The 21,833-nt window shown below is 45.5% G+C and overlaps 1 protein-coding gene across 2 annotated transcripts in view; it reads left to right on the forward strand.

Moving 5' to 3' along the window:
* The window catches only part of LOC147123138 (PACRG-like protein), a 73,121-nt gene that overhangs the window by 14,409 nt on the left and 36,879 nt on the right, over positions 1 to 21,833 (forward strand). For both annotated transcript variants that reach the window (XM_085967626.1, XM_085967634.1), the window contains exons 3-4: positions 7,493 to 7,560; positions 9,272 to 9,362. In XM_085967626.1, coding sequence (XP_085823752.1) covers positions 7,493 to 7,560; positions 9,272 to 9,362 — 159 coding nt within the window. The remainder of the gene's footprint in view (positions 1 to 7,492; positions 7,561 to 9,271; positions 9,363 to 21,833) is intronic.

The raw sequence follows: 21,833 nt of genomic DNA on the forward strand, positions 1-21,833 counted from the left end.
TGCTTGGACTATTCGGGAGAAGCTTTTCGGTGCATCCCTGACCGGGTTTCCAGGTTTATAATCATGTGCTGCATGCTGGGTAACTTTGCTATATGATGGGATCAGCTCTTATAGCAGGAGCAGCCTCGGCCACCAGTGCACCTAGCTGTAAGAGTTCTCAGAGAGCATCTGATCCAAGAGTGCTTCACCTGAACCATCCCTTCCATCCCCAATACACCAACAGTCCCGTAATGCTTAACACCACCATCCTCACTACCACCATCTGATTGCCTACCTTCAGTCCAGACTCATGGGTCTTGGCCTCAACTAACTACAAATATGAACACCACCACACCATCCAGAGTACAAAAAATTTACTTCAATAACTCACTTCAGATTTGCAAATATTGTGTGCAAGATGTGAGGAAGTGAGGGTTGCAATAATGCTGAGAGTAAGAGATGCAGAGTGTCTTTGAGTAGGAGGGGAAGGACATGGAGTGAAGTGTGTTGCAGTGAATGGAGGACATTAAAGGGAAGCTGGGGAGGGGTAATTGTGAGTAGTGGGGCTGTAGGTGATGCATGTGTGAGGAGAGAGATAGGACGCTATACCTCGTAAGAAGCTGGATTTCAGTATGCTGAGGAACCAAAGGCATCCTTATTAAGGAACCGTCTGGCGTTTTACCACCCAGCGTAGGTCTAGGAATGAATGATGCCTGACTCGGCTCACCAAACCGTCTTACACTAACCAGTTCGGATCTAAGTGAATTTGATTTAGTAACCCTCGATTAGATTACGCTCAAGCTGCTGAGTGGATGAATGAACTGTGTCTTGCCAAATCACCAAGGAAGAAGACAGACAGCAAATCATGTACTAACCGCTATTTATTGCTCACAAATCACAACTTAAAATTAAGATTGGATACGTAAATGTTTAATAGACATGCATTAAGTGTAATCAGAGTTATCTAGAAGCTGAGCAGTAAATCATTAATGGACAGAGTTACTTAACAAAACGAATAGCAGTTCAGTGAATCACTGTAAATCAGCACTAATGGATGCTGCACATTGATGAGCAGCAACCATGAGCAGTGAGTCTGAGGTTATAAATTGGTGACATTATTTAAAAAGGGAAGTAGACAAAAGGCTGGAAACTATAGACCAGTTAGCCTAACATCTGTGGTTGGTAAAATGTTGGAGTCCATTATTAAGGAAGCAGTAACAGGACATTTGGATAAGCATAATTTAATCGGACAGAGTCAGCATGGTTTTATGAAGGGGAAGTCATGTTTGACAAATTTGCTCGAATTCTTTGAGGACGTAACAAACAGGGTGGATAAAGGGGAACCAGTGGATGTGGTGTATTTGGACTTCCAAAAGACATTTGACAAGGTGCCACACAAAAGATTACTGCACAAGATAAAAAATCACAGGATTGGGGGTAATATACTGGCATGGGTGGAAGATTGGCTGTCTAACAGAAAACAGAGAGTTGGGATAAATGGTTCATTCTCGGGTTGGCAATCAGTGACTAGTGGTGTTCTGCAGGGGTCAGTGCTGGGACCCCAACTCTTCACAATCTATATTAACGATTTGGAGGAAGGGACCGAGTGCAACATGTCCAAGTTTGCCAACGATACAAAGATGGGAGGGAAAGCAGTGAGTGAGGAGGACATAAAAAACCTGCAAAAGGACATACAGGCTAAGTGAGTGGGCAGAAGTTTGGCAGATGGAATATAATGTTGGAAAGTGTGAGGTTATGCACTTTGGCAGAAAAAATCAAAGAGCAAGTTATTATCTAAATGGAGAGAAACTGCAAAGTGCTACAGTACAAAGGGATCTGGGGGTCCTGGTGCATGAAACACAGAAGGTTAGTATGCAGGTACAGCAGGTGATCAGGAAGGCCAATGGAATCTTGGCTTTTATTGCAAGGGGGATGGAGTATAAAAGCAGGGAAGTCTTGCTTCAGTTATACAGGGTACTGGTGAGGCCACACCTGGAATACTGCGTGCAGTTTTGGTTTCCATATTTAAGAAAAGATATACTTGCTTTCGAGGCAGTTCAGAGAAGGTTCACTCGGTTGATTCCGGAGATGAGGGGGTTGACTTATGAGGAAAGGTTGAGTAGGTTGGGCCTCTACTCATTGGAATTCAGAAGAATGAGAGGCGATCTTATCGAAACATATAAGATTGTGAGGGGGTTTGATCGGGTGGATGCAGTGAGGACGTTTCCACTGATGGGTGAGACTAGAACTAGGAGGCATAATCTTAGAATAAGGGGCTGCCCTTTCAAAACTGAGATGAGGAGAAACTTCTTCACTCAGAGGGTAGTAAATCTATGGAATTTGCTACCTCAGAGAGCTGTGGAAGCTGCGACATTAAATAAATTTAAAACGGAGATAGATAGTTTCCTAGCTGATAAGGGAATTAGGGGTTACAGGGAGCGGGCAGGGAAGTGGACGTGAGTCTAGGTTCAGATCAGCCATGATCCAATTGAATGGCGCAGCAGGCCCGAGGGGCCGTATGGCCTACTCCTGCTCCTACTTCTTATGTTTATTACTTTAAGAATAATTCCATAGATCGCTGACGAGTTAACAGCTTTGAACAGCTAGTCTATCAACTGGCTCAAGTCTACATGTGTGATTAACAATGTTCCAAGATTACACAACCTCACAAGCGGCATGGTTGATTTAATCTTCCTTCCCTGGATCGCAGACCTTAGCTTCTGGAGTGTTGAATCGATGAACTCATTTGCGGCAGAGCTATCTGTTTCATTTGGATCTTTGGTTTTGACCCATCTTACAGCATGAGTGGTGATATCTGGGCTGAGTTCACGCTCAACTTTCTCAATGTCAGACTACTCATAATTAACTGACGCTTTTAACATTGCCTGAACGGTTGTACAGCCTCCCAAGCTAACTCAGTGTTTTACTCCTTGTCCTAATATGCAGTACCTGTAAAGGCAGCTTTGTGCATCTGCTAGATAAAGGTTTCTGTAAGAAAAAGAGAACCTAAGTGAACTAGGATTGCTACTTCTACAAAGACAAAGAGAGGCAGCTTGCTCTCTCTCGAAAAAGATTACTACAGACTGTCTATTACTGCGGCTAATACTGACTACCGATTGTCTAACACTGATCGATCTGAGGGGTGCAGAACCCTCTATTTTTATATCTTAATTTTACTGAGGTGTGACCCTACATTCACTTAACCAATCAGGATGACACCTATGCTAGAAGATTTTGCCCCCCTTTTTCCAATCAAATCTGATAAACATGGAGTCCTGTGGCTGTCATTGAGCCACTAGGGCACAGCATTTCCCCAGCAAGACCAGACTTTGGCCTAGAAATTCAATAGTGATAAAAACCTGCAGGCCGGTGTTAACAGCCGCCGAAAATGATGGCGCTGGCAGGATCGGTAAATTGGCGCTGGTGGCTAATTAACATTAGCCCAGCACTAAACTTAGTATGCAATGCCGTTCTGGTGGCGTTAGTCCCGGCAGGAAGCCCCAATGTATCATGACCGTAGCGTAATTGCAGCAAGAACTGCCTTCTCTTAAAGCAAGGCTGTCATTTCAGAAAGCAGTTTGGTCACTTAAAGGGTAACTGCCTTCTGAAATGAAAAAAAATAAAAAACATGTTAAAAAAAGCAGTTTTATCCCTTACAGCTCAACTGCCTTCTGAAAAAAAATTAACATTGAAAAGAATTCCCAAATGGGAGTCTTCAGCTTGTAGCGCTGAATTGCCTTCCGCACCTAGAAAAATGCTAAAAGTGCTTCAGCACTAAGACAAATGTCTCAGCAAACCAGGGAAGGGGCACCCAGGGTCTCACATGCAGCAGTCCAATGCTGCAAGAGAGGTCCTCTACCCACAGGGGCCAGGAGGCCCTCCAGAAAGAAGGATGTGGGACCAGATCACCGAAGCTGTCACTGGCAGCAGTGTCGCCGCCACGACCTGGCACCAGTGCCCAAAGAAGCTTCATGACCTGAAGCCACTGGTCAAGTTCAGTGAATGCATCTTCAAAAGCCGTCTCCTACCAACTGTACCATCAGCCTCGCACACTTCTCAATGAACGACTCCTCCCACCACCCCCAATCACTCGCCTACCAACAATCTGTACTAAGCACAAGGCATACCTCCCATTCTTAGCTTCACCTCACCACCTTGGAGGAGACAGTGCTGGCCATTCTTTGCAGGGGTATGGCTGAGCCCTTGACCAGCAGCGGGGCTGAAAGGATACAAGATGCTCGTATCCTCATGTTATCCTCCTTCTCACATGCACCTCTTGCTTTTCCGTCCTCCCCTCACAACAACTCCACCCTTGTACCTTCCTCATTTCAGACACCCAAGAAATGCAGCCTGCCAGCCAGTGGTTGACCAAGAAGAGGGAGAGGAGAGTGAAGAAGAAGAAACACTGTTATTTAATTAGATACTGTGTGGTCGGGCCTCGCTGCTGCCGCCGCTTTTAAGCCTCACCTCCGGTCGCTGCTCTCCCCCAGGTCCAGCCGCTGTGGTCGGGCCTCGCTGCTGCCGCCGCTTTTAAGCCTCGCCTCCGGTCGCTGCTCTCCCCCAGGTCCTCCACAGTATTATCGCTAATTTGTTTTGGCCTGTCTATATGTAGATTAAAGTCACCCATGATTACTGTAATACCCTTGTTACATGCATCTCTAATTTCCTGTTTGATGCTGTCCCCTACATTACCACTACTGTTTGGTGGGAGTTGTCTATAGGCCTCCAAAGTTTTCTGCCCCTTGGTGCTTCTTAGCTCCACCCAGACTGATTCTACATCTTGATTTTCTGAGCCAATATCCTTTCTCACTATTGCTATGATTTCATCCTTTACTAACAGCGCCAACCCACCTCCTTTCCCTTTTTGCCTGTCCTTCTGAAATATCGAATATCCTTGGATATTCAGCTCCCAGCCTTGGTCACCCTGCTGCCATGTCTCCGTAATTGCAATTATATTGTATCCGTTTACATCTATTTGTGCTGTTAATTCGTCTACCTTATTATGAATGCTTTGTACATTCAGATACAGTGCCTTTAGATTTGTCTTTTTAACATTTTTAGACATCTTAACTTTTTTTTTAAACTATGGCCCTATTTATCTTATCATTTTTTCTTACCCGGACCCTATTTGTTAGTGCACTCTTTTGTTTGTTTGCTCTGTCGCTTCCTGACACAATCTGGTTATCCTTACCCCAATCACTTTCCTGCACTGTTTCCTTGTCTTTTCTCTTTAGCATTCTAGATTTCTCTCCACCGGAACCCCCCTCCCCCACCCCCCTTATTTAGTTTAAAGCCCTATCTACCTCCCTAGTTATTCGATTTGCTAGTACTCTGGTCCCAGCATGGTTCAGGTGTAGTCCGTCCCAACGGAACAGCTCTCTTTCCGCAGTACTGGTGCCAGTGCCCCACGAATCGAAACCCACTTCTCCCACACAAATCTTTGAGCCACACATTCACCTCCCTGATCCTATTGATCCTATGCCAACTTGCTCGTGGCTTAGGTAATAATCCTGAAATGATGACCTTTGTGGTTCTGCTTTTTAATTTAGTCCCTAGCTGCTCAAACTCTCTCAGCAGAGCCTTTTTCTCAGTCCTACCTATGTCGTTGGTACCTATGTGGACCACAACAACTGGATCCTCCCCCTCCCACTCCAAGTTCTCCAGCCCGGAGGAGATGCCCTTTACCCTGGCACTGGGTAGGCAACATAGCCTTCGGGACTCACGCTCCTGGCTGCAGAGAACAGTGTCCATCCCCCTAACTATACTGTCGCCTACTACAACCACCTTCCTTTTTACTCTCCCCACTTGAATGGCTTCCTGTACCACGGTGCCGTGGTTAGTTTTCTCGTCGTCCCCGCACTTGTCCACAAGGGTTGCAAGAACCTCAAATCTGTTGGACAAGTGCAGGGACTGAGGCTGCTGCAATACTACCTCCTGGATCCCCGTACCTACCTCACTCGCAGTCACACCCTCCTGTCCCTGACCACGTGTCAATTCTAAAGCATTTAATCTAAGGGGTGTGGCTGCCTCCTGGAGCAAAAGGTCCAGGTAACTTCCTCCCTGATGTCTCGCAATGTCTGCAGCTCGGACTCCAGCTCCTCAACTCGGAGCCAAAGTTCCTTGAGCCGCAGACACTTACCGCAAATGTAATCGCCCTGGACAAAAATGTCCACAAGCTCCCACATATTGCAGCGACAACACATCTGCTGTTCTCCCATTATTTTATTTATTTAATTAATTAGTTTAGTGTTAATCAAATTATTTACCTCGTTTAGTTTATTAAATTAAGTTTAGTTTTTAAAATTTAGTTATATGCTATATGTTAATTTAAAACTTAGCCCACAGTCACTACCAATCACTTACCTGCCTTACCTGTGACGTCACACTGCTGTTTTCTCTTGTTGATGCAGGTCTGCTGCTGCTTTTATCCCTGCTCTCGGGCCTCGGTCTGCACCCGCTCAGTTCCACCGCCGCTCTGCGGGAGAAATTAGGAAAAGCCAGCACCTCCTTCCCCCCACTTCACTGAACTCTCACACTTACCAAACTCCTAGTTGTTCACTCTGTGCTCACTGCACTCACAGGCCCCTGTGTTTATACTGTTTGTAACTCAGATGAGTCAGCACTGCTCTGCTACTGTTTCAGGAACCAGTTTAATCTATTTAGCTAATTAACTAACTACAGCAGCTCTCCAGCAGGAGCGCTTGCTTGTTTGTCTCTGCTTAAGCCTGAAGAAACTTAAAAATTTAAAGTTTAAATTTTAGCTTAAACAGTTGATCTTACTTAAGAGCTACTAGCAATTGACACTAGATTTTAAAAGAGATTAACCCTTAAAACTCCCACACTTACCATACTCCCGGTTATTCACTCTGTACTCAATCCAATCTTCCTTTCCCTCTCTTTATTTCCCTTTCTGTACCTCATTTGACTCTACTCCGTCATTCCTCGGTTTCTTCCTCAATCCTTAAATCTCATTGGATAAGGAGATAGACTGTTGTTCTCATCGTTCACAAAGGTCCCAGATGCCCCCTTGCCGTGCCGTTATTAGCTCGCAGTTCAGCAAATTGCAGGGCAAACAATTTTAGAGTTGAAGGGTTTGGAAAAAGTCGTGAGATGCCCTGCTCGAGCAAAATCTGGGCCAATATGTATTACATGGCTATTACACCCCTTATATTGCTATATAACAGCACATCCTCTAACTCACCATGAGCAATGTCCTGGTAGAGCTGCTTAGAGAGAGAAAGATCCAAATATAACATTCTAAATGACCAGTTATGTAGATGTTCCTCAGTTTGTTGTGCTGGAAACATTAAGTGATATTGTTGACTGCATATTATGGGCTTTTGCGGCAATAGCAGGTGTATTATATCACATTATGTGACCGGGAGAAGGGTTAAGAGTTAACATCTTTGAAGTAAGTAGCTATATTGTATACTATATTGTATTTTGTTGGGCATGGGTTTTGTTGTAATGATTCAGATTTGACATGTTACAATTATGTACATCTTTCCTTCAGTTCAGCGACCCATTGAGTCAACAATCTGCATTTGCCGCAGCGTATGCTAAAAGAGAGATTCCCTGCAGGTAATTCCTGAAAAAGAATGATTGATACCTGGCACTGATTACAGGCGGTTAATGGAAAGTTCAGATAACATCAGAAATCACTTAAAATAATATCCTTGAGTGGTCTGAATTGCATTTGAATCACCCCCTAGTTGCTGTTATTTTGTATGATGTATGCTGATAATTTTACAAAGTACTTTTAAAGTCATTCTGAGCAATGATGAAAATTACTGTAATAACATAATTACTGGAGTTATATCAAGAAATTAACTTACAGTAAATTCTGTGATGTGCTCTCAGATGTTTAAAACAATTTTGTCATTTGATACCATCAATGCAGGAGGGGATTAACACACTTAGAAATTGTATGGCAAGTGGAGCTAACTATGTAATATCAGTTTGATATCCTCATCAACAAATTAGTGTGCTGTAATCACTTCATTATTGTTTTGCAAAGGTACTGGTCACAGTCAGTTCAAACAAAGAACTATTATGATGATAGATTTTATGAATTTGCACTCCTGACATAGAAGTTCACTGCTGGGATTTTTCATTTTTTAATATTAATTTGTAATATATACCCTCTAATTAGTATCTACATACACATCACTAAATTGAACCAAAATCACAAGAAGTTGTATTATGTAATGAAAAGTAAAATAGATGTAAGATTCCTTTGTTTCCTAAATAACTTGTACACTAAATAGGGACCCTACGCTATGTTGATATGTGCATATATTGAACTTAGCGCAGGATTGAGGGTTTGGTATACACTGAATCCCTGAAGCTTTCTTGTGTTGATTAGTGTGTATTACACGTAGTTTCATTGGGTGGCATCTGAATGTTGCTGAAAATACTTGACATTTATTCTATCACTGAGATTTAAGAAAAGGAACTGGGTAGAATGCTGGCCTTTCATCTCTGTCGTTAAATCTTTCCTAGACTATCGACATAAAGATCAGCAATAATAAGTGCAAAATACTCAACTAAGAGAGTAGTTTATAGTGAGAGTGTGTCTGCAACACAAATCTGCACAATTTGGGGGTATTGGCACTGAATTTGAATTCTTATTTAGAAGTGAAAAGGACAATTGGAATAAAATCATATCACACTGCAGTAGGAGCTCATTGAGGATGGAGGCAAACTGCCTCGTGTGGGCAATATGGATGGAACGTTATTCTGTTTGTCATGTTATCCCTGACACTGACTAAAATGGAGAATGTGTTTCATTTCTCAATCAGTCTGGATGAACACACAAATTCAGATAACTAAACACTAGACATTACCATATTGATAATCAGTGGCATATGTGGATGTATGGATTCACCAATTATTTTCAGTTTTTTTTTAATTAATGGTATTCTAATGGTACTGTGTGCACCTTAATTGAGTTTGAAAATCATGATTTTTTTTCCTCCCAATTGTAAATTGCAATTTTTATGAAGGGATCAGAAGTCTGAAGTGGTCTCCACTTGCAATCGAAGAGATTCCCCTCAATCAAATTAATTGATGATTTATCTCATTGTCATTTGTGGGACATTGCTCTGCACAAAATGGTTGCCACTTTGACCCACATAACAACAGCCACGGAAGTGATTTATTGTGTAAAATGCTTTGAAACAATTTGATGTGATAAGGCACTATATAAATGAAGGTACTTAATTATTGCAGTGGTATTTAAAATCCAAATTCTTTAAATATTATTGTTTCATGCACAGCTTTTTCCCACCAGGTTGTTTCATGGTTCAGTCAGTCATAAACTGCAGTGGGACCAGCCACCAGAGACTGTTGCCTTTGACCCTCTTCTTACTACCTTAGCTGAGGTAAGACTGCCTTTATTCTTTGCTTCACTAAATTTTTTGTGTGAATAAGGAGTGCAAAAGAGCATGCCAGGAGCAGCACCAGGCGTATATAAAAATGCGGTGCCAACCTGGGGAAGCTGCAACACAGGACTACATGCATGCTAAAAAACGGAAGCAGCATGCTATAGACAGAGCTAAGCGATCCCACAATCAACGGATCAGATCAAACCTCTGCAGTTCTACCACATCCAGTTCTGAATGGTGGTGGACCATTAAACAACTAACGGGAGGAGGAGAAAGCTCCATGAATATCCCCATCCTCAATGATGGGCGTCGCTGGCAAGGCCAGCATTTATTGCCATCCCTAGTTGCCCTTGAGAAGGTGGTGGTGAGCCGCCGCCTTGAACTGCTACAATCCATGTGATGAAGGCACTCCCACAGTGCTGTTAGGGAGGGAGTTTCAGGATTTTGACCCAGCGACGATGAAGGAACGGCAATATACTTCGAAGTCAGGATGGTGTGTGACTTGGAGGGTAACTTGGAGGTGGTGGTTTTCCCATGTGCCTGCTGCCCATGTCCTTCTAGGTGGTAGAGGTCGCGGGTTTCGGAGGTGCTGCCGAAGATGCCTTGGCGAGTTGCTGCAGTGCATCTTTTACGCACTGCAGCCACGGTACACCGGTGGTGGAGGGAGTGAATGTTTAAGGTGGTGGATGGGGTGCCAATCAAGCGGGCTGCTTTGTCTTGGATGGTATCAAGCTTCTTGAGTGTTATTGGAGCTGCACTCATCCAGGCAAGTGGAGAGTATTCCATCACACTCCTGACTTGTGCTTTGTAGATGGTGGAAAGGCTTTGGGGAACCGGGAGGTGAGACACTCACTGCAGAATACCCAGCCTCTGACCTGCTCTTGTTGTCACAGTATTTATATGGCTGGTCCAGTTAAGTTTCTGGTCAATGGTGACCCCCAGGATATTGGTGGGGGATTCGGCGATGGTAATGCCGATGAATGTCAATGGGCGGTAGCTAGGCGCTCGATTGTTGGAGATAGTCATTGTCTGGCAGTTGTGTGGCGTGAATGTTACCTGCCACTTATCAGCTCAAGCCTGAATGTCATCCAGGTCTTACTGCATGCGGGCATGGATTGTTTCATTATCTGAGGAGTTGCGAATGGTGCTGAACACTGTGCAGTCATCAGCGAACATCCCCACTTCAGACCTTATGATGGAAGGAAAGTCATTGATGAAGCAGCTGAAGATGGTTTTGCCTAGGACACTGCCCTGAGGAATTCCTGCAGTGATGTCCTGGGGCTGTGATGATTGACCGCCAACCACCACAACCATCTTCCTTTGTGCTAGATATGACTCCAGCCAGTGGAGAGTTTTCCCTCTAATTCCCATTGACTTCAGTTTTACTAGGGCTCCTTGATGCCACACTCAGTCAAATGCTGCCTTGATGTCAAGGGCAGTCACTCTCACCTCAACTCTGGAATTCAGCTCTTTTGTCCATGTTTGGACCAAGGCTGTAATGAGGTCTGGAGACGAGTGGCCCTGGACCCAAACTGGTCATCAGTGAGCAGGTTGAGTAAGTGCAGCTTGATAGCATTGTTGACGACACCTTCCATCACTTTGCTGATGATTGAGAGTAGATTGATGGGGCAGTAATTGGCCAGATTGGATTTGTCCTACTTTTTGTGGACAGGACATACCTGAGCAGTTTTCCACATTGTTGGATAGATGTCAGTGTTATAGCTGGACTGGAACAGCTTGGCTAGAGGCGCGGCTAGTTCTGGAGCACAACTCTTCAGCACGACAGCTGGGATGTTGTCAGGGCCCATAGCCTTTGCTGTATCCAGTGCACTCAGCCGTTTCTTGATATCACATGGAGTGAATCGAATTGGCTGAAGACTGGCTTCTGTGGTGATGTGGACCTCAGGAGGAGGCCGATATGGATCATCCACTCGGCATTTCTGGCTGAAGATATTTGCAAATGCTTCAGCCTTGTCTTTTGCACTCACGTGCTGGGCTCCACCATCATTGAGGATGGGGATGTTCATGGAGCCTCCTCCTTCAGCTGCTGTTTAATGGTCCACCGCCATTCACGACTGGATGTGGCAGGACTGCAGAGATTTGATCTGATCTGTTGATTATGGGATGGCTTAGCCCTGTCTATAGCATGCTACTTCCGCTTTTTAGCATGCATGTAGTCCTGTGTTGCAGCTTCCCCAGGTTGGCACCACATTTTTATGTATGCCTGGTGCTGCTCCTGGCATGCTCTTCTACACTCCTTATTGAACCAGGGTTAGTCCCTTGGCATGATGGTAATGGTAGAGTGAGTGATATGCCAGGCCATGAGATTACAGATTGTGATGGAATACAATTCTGCTGCTGCTGATGGCTCACAACCCCTCATGGATGCCCAGTTTTGAGCTGCTAGATCTGTTCTGAATCTATCCCATTTAGCACGGTGGTAGTGCCACACAACGCGATGGAAGGTGTCCTCAGTGTGAAGATGGGACTTCGTCTCCACAATGACTGTGCGGTGGTCACTGCTACCAATGCTGTCATGGATAGATGCATCTGTGACAGGTAGAGTGGTGAGGATGAGGTCACTTAGGTTTTTCCCTTGTGTTGGTTCTCTCACCATTTGTCGCAGGCCCAGACTGGCAGATATTTCCTTCAGGACTCAGCCAGCTCAGTCAGTAGTGGTGCTACCGAGCCACTCTTGGTGATGGACATTGAAGCCCCCCACCCAGAGTACATTCTGTGCCCTTGCTAGTCGCAGTGCTTCTTCCAAGTGGTGTTCAACGTGGAGGAGTACTGATTCATCAGCTGAGGGGAGAACATAACATAAGAACATAAGAAACAGGAGCAGGAGTAGGCCATTCAGCTCCTCGAGCCTGCTCCACCATTCAATAAGATCATGGCCAATCTGATCTTGGCCTCAGCTCCACTTTTCTGCCTGTTCCCCATAACCCTTCACTCCCATGTAGTTCAAAAATCTGTCTATCTCTGCCTTGAATATATTCAATGACTCATGAGCTCTCTGGGGTAGAGCATTCCAAAGATTCACGACCCTCTGAGAGAAGAAATTCCTCTTCATCTCAGTCTTAAATGGGCGACCCCTTATTCTAAAACTATGCCCCCTAGTTCTAGATTCCCCCACGAGGGGAAACATCCTCTCAGCATCTACCTTGTCAAGCCCCCTCAGAATCTTAAATGTTTCAATAAGATCACTTCTAATTCTTCTAAACTCCAATGAGTATAGGCCCAACCTGCGCAACCTTTCCTCATAAGACAACCTCTTCATCCCAGTAATCAACCTAGTGCACCTTCTCTGAACTGCCTCCAATGCAAGTATATCCCTCCTTAAATAAGGAGACCAAAACTGTACGCAGTACTCTATGTGTGGTCTCACTAATGCCCTGTACAGCTGTAGCAAGACTTCCCTACTTTTATACTCCATCCCCCTTGCAATAAAGGCCAACATTCCATTTGCCTTCCTAATTATTTGCTGTACCTGCATGCTAACTTTTTGTGTTTCATGTATGAGGATATCCAGATCCCTCTGTACCGCAGCATCCTGTAGCCTCTCTCCATTTAAATAATATTTTGCTTTTCTATTCTTCCTACCAAATTGGATAGCCTCACATTTTCCCACATTATACTCCATCTGCCAAACTTTTGCCCTCTCACTTAACCTATCTACATCCCTTGTGACTCTTTGTGTCCTCCTCACAACTTGCTTTCCCACCTATCTTTGTATCATCAGCAAATTTGGCTGCAGTACACTCGGTCCCTTCATTCAAGTCACTAATATAGATTGTAAGTAGTTGAGGCCCCAGCACTGATCCCTGTGGCACCCCACTAGTTACAGTTTGCCAACCTGAAAACGACCTATTTATCCTGACTCTCTCTTCTGTTAGTTAGCCAATCCTCTGTCCATGCTAATATATTACCCCCAACACCAAGAGCTGTTATCTTGTTCAGTAACCTTTTATGTGGCACCTTAGCGAATGCCTTTTGAAAATCCAAATACACTACATCTACTGGTTCCCCTTTATCCACCCTGCTCGTTATATAAGAACATAAGAAATAGGAGCAGGAGTAGGCCATTCGGCCCTTCGAGCCTGCTCCGCCATTCAATGAGATCATGGCTAATCTTTTGCCTCCACTCCATTCACCGGCCCTATCGCCATATCTCTTGATGCCTTTACTAGTCAGAAATCTATCGACTTCTGTTTTGAATATACCCAATGACTGAGCCTCCACAGCCCTCTGGGGTAGAGAATTCCAAAGATTCACCACTCTTTGTGTGAAGAAATTTCTTTTCATCTCAGTCCTGAATGGACTACCCTTTATCCTGAGGCTGTCGCCCCCGGTTCTAGACTCCCCAGCCAAGGGAAACATTCTCCCAGCATCCACCCTATCAAGCCCTGTAATAATTTTGTATGCTTCAATGAGATCCTCTCTCATTCTTCTGAATTCAAGAGAATACAGGCCTAGTTTACTCAATCTCTTCTCATACGACAGTCCCGCCATCCCAGGAATCAATCTCATGAACCTTCGTTGCACTCCCTCTATGGCAAGTATATCCTTCCTTAGGTAAGGAGACAAAAATTGTAAACAGTACTCCAGGTGTGGTCTTACCAAGGCCCTATATAATTGGAGTAAGACTACTTTACTCCTGTACTCAAATCCTCTTGTAATGAAGGCCAGCATACCATTTGGCTTCCTAATGGCTTGCTGCACCTGCATATTCACACTCACTTTCAGTGACTCATGTACAAGGACACCCAGGTCCCTTTGAGCATCTGCATTCCCCAATCTTTCACCATTTAGGAAATACTCTGCCTTTCTGTTTTTTCTACCAAAGTGGATAACTTCACATTTATCCACATTATATTCCATCTGCCATGTTCTCGCCCACTCACGGAGCGTGTTGAGATCCTCTTGAAGCCCCTTCACATCCTCTTCACAACTGACACTGCCACCTAGTTTTGTATCATCAGCAAATTTGGAAATGTTACATTTAGTCCCCTCATCCAATCATTGATATAGATTGTGAATAGCTGGGGCCCAAGCACCGATCCTTGCGGTACCCCACTAAACACAGCCTGAAAAAGACCCGTTTATCCCTACTCTTTGTTTTCTGTCTGTTAACCAATTCTCAATCCATGCTAGTATATTACCCTTAATTCCATGTTCCCTATTATTGTTCACCAACCTCTTGTGTGGGACCTTATCGAAGGCCTTCTGAAAATCCAAATACACCACATCTACTGGTTCTCCTTTGTATACTCCACTAGTTACACCCTCAAAGAACCCCAAGGTTTGTTAAACAGGATTTCCCTTTCATAAATCCATGTTGACTCTGCCCAATCTTGCTATTAGCTTCTAAGTGCGCAGTTATTGTATCCTTTATAATAGATTCCAGCATTTTCCCAACTACTGATGTGAGGCTAACAGGTCTGTAGTTCGATAGCAAAATACTGTGGATGCTGGAAATCCGAAATAACAGCAGAAAATGCTGGAAAAACTCAGCAGGCCAGGCAACATCCGTGGAGTGAGAAATAGAGTCAACGTTTCAGGTCGAAACCCTTTGTCAGGAATTTTGGGTCCTGATGAAGGGTTTTGACCTGAAGCGTTGACTCTGTTTCTCTCTCCACGGATGTTGCCAGGTCTGTAGTTCCCTGTTTTCTCTCTCCCTCCTTTCTTAAATAGCGGGGTTACATTTGCTATCCTACAATCTGCAGGAACCGTTCCAGAATCTATAGAATTTTGGAAGATGGCAACCAATGCATCCACTATCCCAATGGCCACCTCTTTCAAAACCCTAGGATGTAGGTCATCCGGTCCTTGGGATTTATCGACTTTTAGTCCCATTAATTTTGCTAGTACTGTACTTTTTTTTACTAATAATAATTACATCCTGAAAGAACTCTAATAAATTTGTCAAACATGATTTCCCTTGCATAAAACCATGTTGACTCTGCTTGATTATATTATAGAGTCATAGAGTTTTACAGCACAGAAAGAGGCCCTTCGGCCCATCGTGTCTGCGCCGCCCATCCATCCCTGTCCAGTCTAATCCCATTTTCCAGCATTTGGTCCATAGCCTTGTATGCAGTGGCATTTCAAGTGCTCATCCAAATGCTTCTTGAATGTTGTGAGGGTTCCTGCCTCCACCACCCTTTCAGGCATTGAGTTCCACATTCCAACCACCCTCTGGGTGAAAAAGTTCCTCCTCAAATCCCCTCTAAATCTCCTGCCCCTTACCCTGAATCTATGCCCCCTTGTTATTGACCCCCCTACTAAGGGGAAAAGTTCCTCTTTATCTACCCTATCTATGCCCCTCATTATTTTGTACACCTCAATCAGGTCCCCCCTCAGCCTTCTCTGCTCCAAGGAAAACAACTCCAGCCTGTCCAGCCTCTCTTCATAGCTGAGGCGCTCCATCCCAGGTAACATCCTGGTGAATCTTCTCTGCACCCTCTCCAAAGCAATCACATCCTTCCTATAGTGAGGCGACCAGAACTGCACACAGTACTCCAGCTGTGGCCTCACCAGCGTTTTGTACAGCTCCATCATAACCTCCCTGCTCTTATATTCTATGCCTCGGCTAATGAAGGCAAGTATCCCATATGCCTTTTTAACCACCTTATCTACCTGCTCCGCTGCCTTCAGGGATCTATGTACATGTACACCAAGGTCCCTCTGACCCTCTGTACTTCCTAGGGTCCTACCACTCATTGTGTATTCACTTGCCTTATTTGTCCGTCCAAAATGCATCACCTCGCACTTTTCAGGGTTAAATTCCATTTGCCACTTCTCCGCCCATCTGACCAACCCGTTTATATCGTCCTGTAGCCGGAGGCTTTCCTCCTCGCAATTTACCACCCCACCAATTTTCGTGTCATCTGCGAACTTACTGATCATACCTTTTACATTTTCATCCAAATCATTTATGTAGATCACAAACAATAAGGGACCCAGCACCGATCCCTGAGGTACCCCACTGGACACAGGCTTCCAGTCACAAAAGCAACCTTCGACCATCACCCTCTGCCTCCTGCCACTCAGCCAGTTTAGGATCCAACGCGCCAAGGCACCCTGGATCCCATGGGCTCTTACCTTCTTGACCAGTCTCCTATGCGGGACTTTGTCAAAAGCTTTACTGAAGTCCATGTAAACCACATCCACAGCATTTCCCTCATCCACCCCACTAGTCACCCCCTCGAAAAATTCGATCAGATTTGTTAGACATGATTTACCCTTGACAAAGCCATGCTGACTATCCCCGATTAATCCTTGCCTCTCCAAGTGGAGATTAATTTTGTCCCTCAGAATTTTTTCCAATAATTTCCCCACCACAGATGTTAGACTCACTGGCCTGTAATTCCCTGGTTTATCCCTGCTACCCTTCTTGAATAATGGTACTACGTTAGCTGTTCTCCAGTCCTCTGGTACATCCCCTGTGGCCAGAGAGGTTCTGAAAATTTGTGTCAGAGCCCCTGCAATCTCCTCCCTTGCCTCCCACAGCAGCCTGGGATACATCTCGTCCGGGCCTGGGGATTTATCCACTTTTTGGCCCGCTAAAACCGCTAGCACCTCCTCCCTCTCGATGCTAATATGTTCAAGTATGTCACAGTCCCCTTGCCCGATTTCTATGTCTGCATCGTCTTTCTCCATAGTGAACACAGATGCAAAAAATTCATTTAAAACCCCGCCTACATCCTCTGGCTCTACACACAGATTGCCACTTTGGTCCCTAATGGGCCCTACCCTTTCCCTGGTTATCCTCTTGCCCTTAATATACTTATAAAACATCTTAGGATTTTCCTTTATTTTGCTCGCCAGTGTTATTTCATGGCCCCTCCTCGCCCTCCTAATTTCTTTTTTAAGTATGCCCCTGCACTTTTTATACTCCTCTAGGGCTTCTTCTGTCTTTAGTCTTTTGTAACTGCCAAAAGCCCCCCTTTTATTTCTAATGCATTTTTGTATATCCCTTGTCATCCAAGGTTCCCTTTGCTTGTTGGTCCCACCCTTGACCTTTACAGGAACATGTTGGCGTTGTACTCTCTCTATTTCCCTTCTGAAAGTCTCCCACTGTTTTGATGTGGATTTTCCTATAAGCAGCTGCTCCCAGTCCACTTTGGCCAGATCCTGCCTTATCATATTAAAATCGGCCTTCCCCCAATTTAGAACCCTTATTTCCGGGCCGTCTTTGTCTTTTTCCATGACCACCTTAAATCTCACCGAATTATGGTCACTGTCGCCAAAATGCTCTCCTACTGACACTTCCACCACTTGCCCGGCTACATTCCCCAGAATTAGGTCCAGTACCGCCCCCTCTCTTGTAGGACTTTCTACATGTTGGCTCAAAAAGCTCTCCTGGATGCACTTTAAGAATTCTGCACCCTCTTAGCCTTTCACACTCTGACTGTCCCAATTTATATTGGGGAAGTTGAAATCCCCCACTATTATTACCCTATTATTTTCGCACTTCTCTGAGATTTGCCTACATATCTGTTCCTCTATCTCCCCCTGACTGTTTGGGGGCCTATAGTACACTCCCAGCAAAGTGCTTGCCCCCTTTTTGTTTTTAAGTTCTACCCATATGGCCTCATTAGAGGAACCCGCTAATATATCATCCCTCCTTACAGCAGTAATTGACTCCTTAATTAATATTGCAACACCCCCTCCCCTTTTACACCCCCCTCTGTCTCGCCTGAAGATTCTATACCCCGGAATATTGAGCTGCCAGTCCTGACCCTCCCTCAACCATGTCTCCGTGATAGCAACAATATCGTACTCCCATGTGTTCAACAACAACTTCAGTTCATCCACCTTATTTGCAAGACTCCTTGCATTAAAATAAATGCCTTCCAGCCCTGCCATATTCTCTTTTGCCTTCACATATTTGCTCTGCCTTCCCAGCTGACTTGTTTTTCCCTCTGTATTTGGCCGTAAATCACCCCCTACTATAGCTCCACTTTGTACCCCAACCCCCTGCCAAGTTAGTTTAAACCCTCCCCAGCAGTGCTAGCAAACCTCCCCGCAAGGATATTGGTTCCCCCCTGGTTCAGGTGTAAACCGTCCGACTTGTACAAGTCCCACCTTTCCCAGAAGCAGACCCAGTGATCCAGGAAACTAAAGCCCTCCCCCCTGCACCATCCCTTTAGCCACGCATTCATCTGTTCTATCTTCCTATTCCTATACTTACTAGCACGTGGCACCGGGAGTAATCCAGAGATTACAACCTTTGAGGTCCTGCTCCTTAATCCTTCACCTAGCTCCCTAAATTCTTGCTGCAGGACCTCATCCCTCTTTTTACCTATGTCGTTGGTACCAATGTGGACCACGACCACTGGCTGTTCTCCCTCCCCCTCCAGAATGCCCTGCAGCCGCTCAGTGACATCCTTGACCCTGGCACCAGGGAGGCAACAAACCATCCTGGATTCACGTCTACGGCCACAGAAACGCCTATCTGTTCCCCTTACTATAGAATCCCCTACCACTATTGCTCTCCCACTCTTTTTCCCCCCTTCCTGGGCAGCAGGAGCACCCCCAGTGCCAGGAAGTTGGCCGCTGCTGCCTTCCCCTGGTGAGTCATCCCCCTCAACAGTATCCAAAGCGGTATACTTGTTTGAAAGGGGGATGTCCGCAGGGGTTCCCTGCACTACCTGCCTGCCTTTGTTGCTCCGCCTGATGGTCACCCCCTGTGCTGCCCTACCCTGAGGCGTGCACAACTCGCTAACCGTGTTATCCACGAGCCTTTCAGCATCGCTTATGCTCCAAAATTCATCCACCCGCAGCTCGAGCGCCGCAATGCGGTCTACAAGTAGCTGCAGCTGGATGCATTTCCCGCACACATGGTCATCAGGGACACTGGCAGCATCCCTGACTTCCCACATAGAGCAGGAGGAGCAGAGCACGGGTCTGAACTCTCCTGCCATGACTTACCCCTTTAATTACTTAAAAACTTCATTCAATACCCCAGTTACAGGTATGCTCTAGGGCGCTTTATTTACCAACTATCCCCACTACACCACAGAAATTTAACACCACAGAATTCAAGCTTGTATTGAAAAAAGAGAAATACTCACCAACCAATCACCTACCTGCTCCCTGGTGACGTCACACACTGATTACTTTTTACCTCTCTCCCCGCTGCTGAGCTGGTAAGCCTCGCCTCTCTCCGGTTTTTATACCGGTCTCACCACACTGCTCCCGACTGGTCTCGGGCCTCGCTGGTCGCCGGGTTTTCTCCCGAGCTCCTCCTCGCTGCTCCCGCTGGTCCCGACTGGTCTCGGGCCTCGCCTCTCTCCGGTTTTTATACCGGTCTCACCACACTGCTCCCGACTGGTCTCGGGCCTCGCTGGTCACCGGGTTTTCTCCCGAGCTCCTCCTCGCTGCTCCCGCTGGTCCCGACTGGTCTCGGGCCTCGCCTCTCTCCGGTTTTTATACCGGTCTCACCACACTGCTCCCGACTGGTCTCGGGCCTCGCTGGTCGCCGGGTTTTCTCCCGAGCTCCTCCTCGCTGCTCCCGCTGGTCCCGACTGGTCTCGGGCCTCGCCTCTCTCCGGTTTTTATACCGGTCTCACCACACTAAATATCCTGCTACCACTTCATTTCTAATGGATTCCTGCACTTTCCCAAAGTCAGATGTTAGACTAACTAGCCTATAGTTTCCTGCTTTCGGTCTCCCTCCTTTCTTGAACATGGGCGTAACATTTGCGGTTTTCCAATCCGCTGGGACCTTTCCGGAGTCTCGGGAATTTTGGAAGATTACAATCAATGCATCTACTATCTCTGCAGCCACTTCTTTTAAGACCCTAGGATGCAGGCCATCAGGTCCAGGGGACTTGTCAGCCTTTAGTCCCATTAGTTTGCCTAGTACTCTAGTGATAGTGATTGTTTTAAGTTCCTCCCTCCCTTTTGCCCTTGATTTTCCATTATTATTGGGATGCTTTTAGTGTCTTCTACCTTGAAGACAGATACAAAATATTTGTTCAAAGTCTCTGCCATTTCCTTGTTTCCCATTATTAATAGCCGGTGCCGAGGTCGATGCTGGGTGGCCCGTCCGGTTTTATTCTCATTGTTTTTTGTAGTGGTTTTTTACAACTGAGTGGCTTGCTAGGCCATTTCAGAGGGCGATGGTAATCAGTGGGAGGTTTCTTTGCCCATGCTTGACCTGAAACCATGTAGCCAGCCATATCTCTAGCCATTACCTCTCTTCACTCTCTCAAGTAGTTACCTTGCAACTACCCAAGGTTCCATCTTTAGTTCCCTTCTTTTCCTCGTTGACTTGTTGCTCCTTGGCAACATTTTCCATAGGGACGGGGTCAACTTCCACATGTATGATGATATATAGTATTATCTCTCCATTACCACCTTTGACTCCACAACCACCACTGTGTTATTAGATTGATTGTCCAGCATCAAGTTGTGAATGAGCCAGAACTTTCTCCAACATTGGCAAGACTGAAGCCATCCTGTTTTGCTCCAGCCAAGAACTCCACACCTTTGTTTCTGACTTAATCCTCCTCCTGCCTGTTCACAAGTGAAACTTTGACATCCTGTTTAACCTATCTAGGATCGCTTATTTCCACCTCGATGACATCACACACCTTTACCGTTATTTCATCACATCTCTGCCACCGTTGAAACTAATTTCCTCCAGACTGTACTTCTCTAGCAATCTCCTTCCTGGCCTCCTGAATTTCACTCTACATAAAAGCCAATTCATACAAATCTCTGATTGTCTCCTCACTCCCCCAGTACAATGAATTCAAAATCCTCATCCCCATTTACAAATCCCTTCATAGTCTCACTCCACCCTACCTCTGTAACTTCCTCCAGCCATATGTTCCAACCTCTGCCCTTTTTCCAATTTTCGTCTTCTGTGCATTCCCCTCTCCCCTTCCTGACAAGGCACAGACATGGTCCTATTAGGAATTCCTTCTATCTTTGCTTATGAGGCTGATGAGGTTGCACCTCAGGCACAGGGCATGTGCCAGTACCTCCACACCAGAATATACAGGCAGAGGCACTTACATCTGCATTTGATAGAGGACCATTGCCTGTGAAGGTTTCACTTTCCAAAGGAAGCTGCGCCGAGATGTGCCACATGCCACGGATTAACCCTACGGTGAGATTGATTCAGCTACCAGTGTCATCATAAAGAACACCTTTGCATGTTGAAAGATCACATCAGGTGCATGGATCGATGTTGGGACATTCTGTATCTGTGATGTGTTTCCAGGATTAAGATAGTGCGCTTTAAGGAATGGTTGAGTTGACATTGGCTGTCCTGGCAATCTGGTGCCACTGCTGCTTTGCTGCATGCCAAAAAATCCCTCTGTCTTTGCCTGACTTCATTTCTACATCTGCATCTGTGATCCTGCGGGGTCTTGCAGGCCTCAGACATTCTTCAAGTAGGCAAACTTTTTGTTGTACATTCAAACAATGTTTTGTAGTGGCCCCTTTAAGGTG

Source organism: Somniosus microcephalus, chromosome 2, assembly GCF_052327205.1.
Source record: "Somniosus microcephalus isolate GS21.2 chromosome 2, FLI_Smic_1.0, whole genome shotgun sequence".
NCBI lineage: Eukaryota > Metazoa > Chordata > Chondrichthyes > Squaliformes > Somniosidae > Somniosus > Somniosus microcephalus.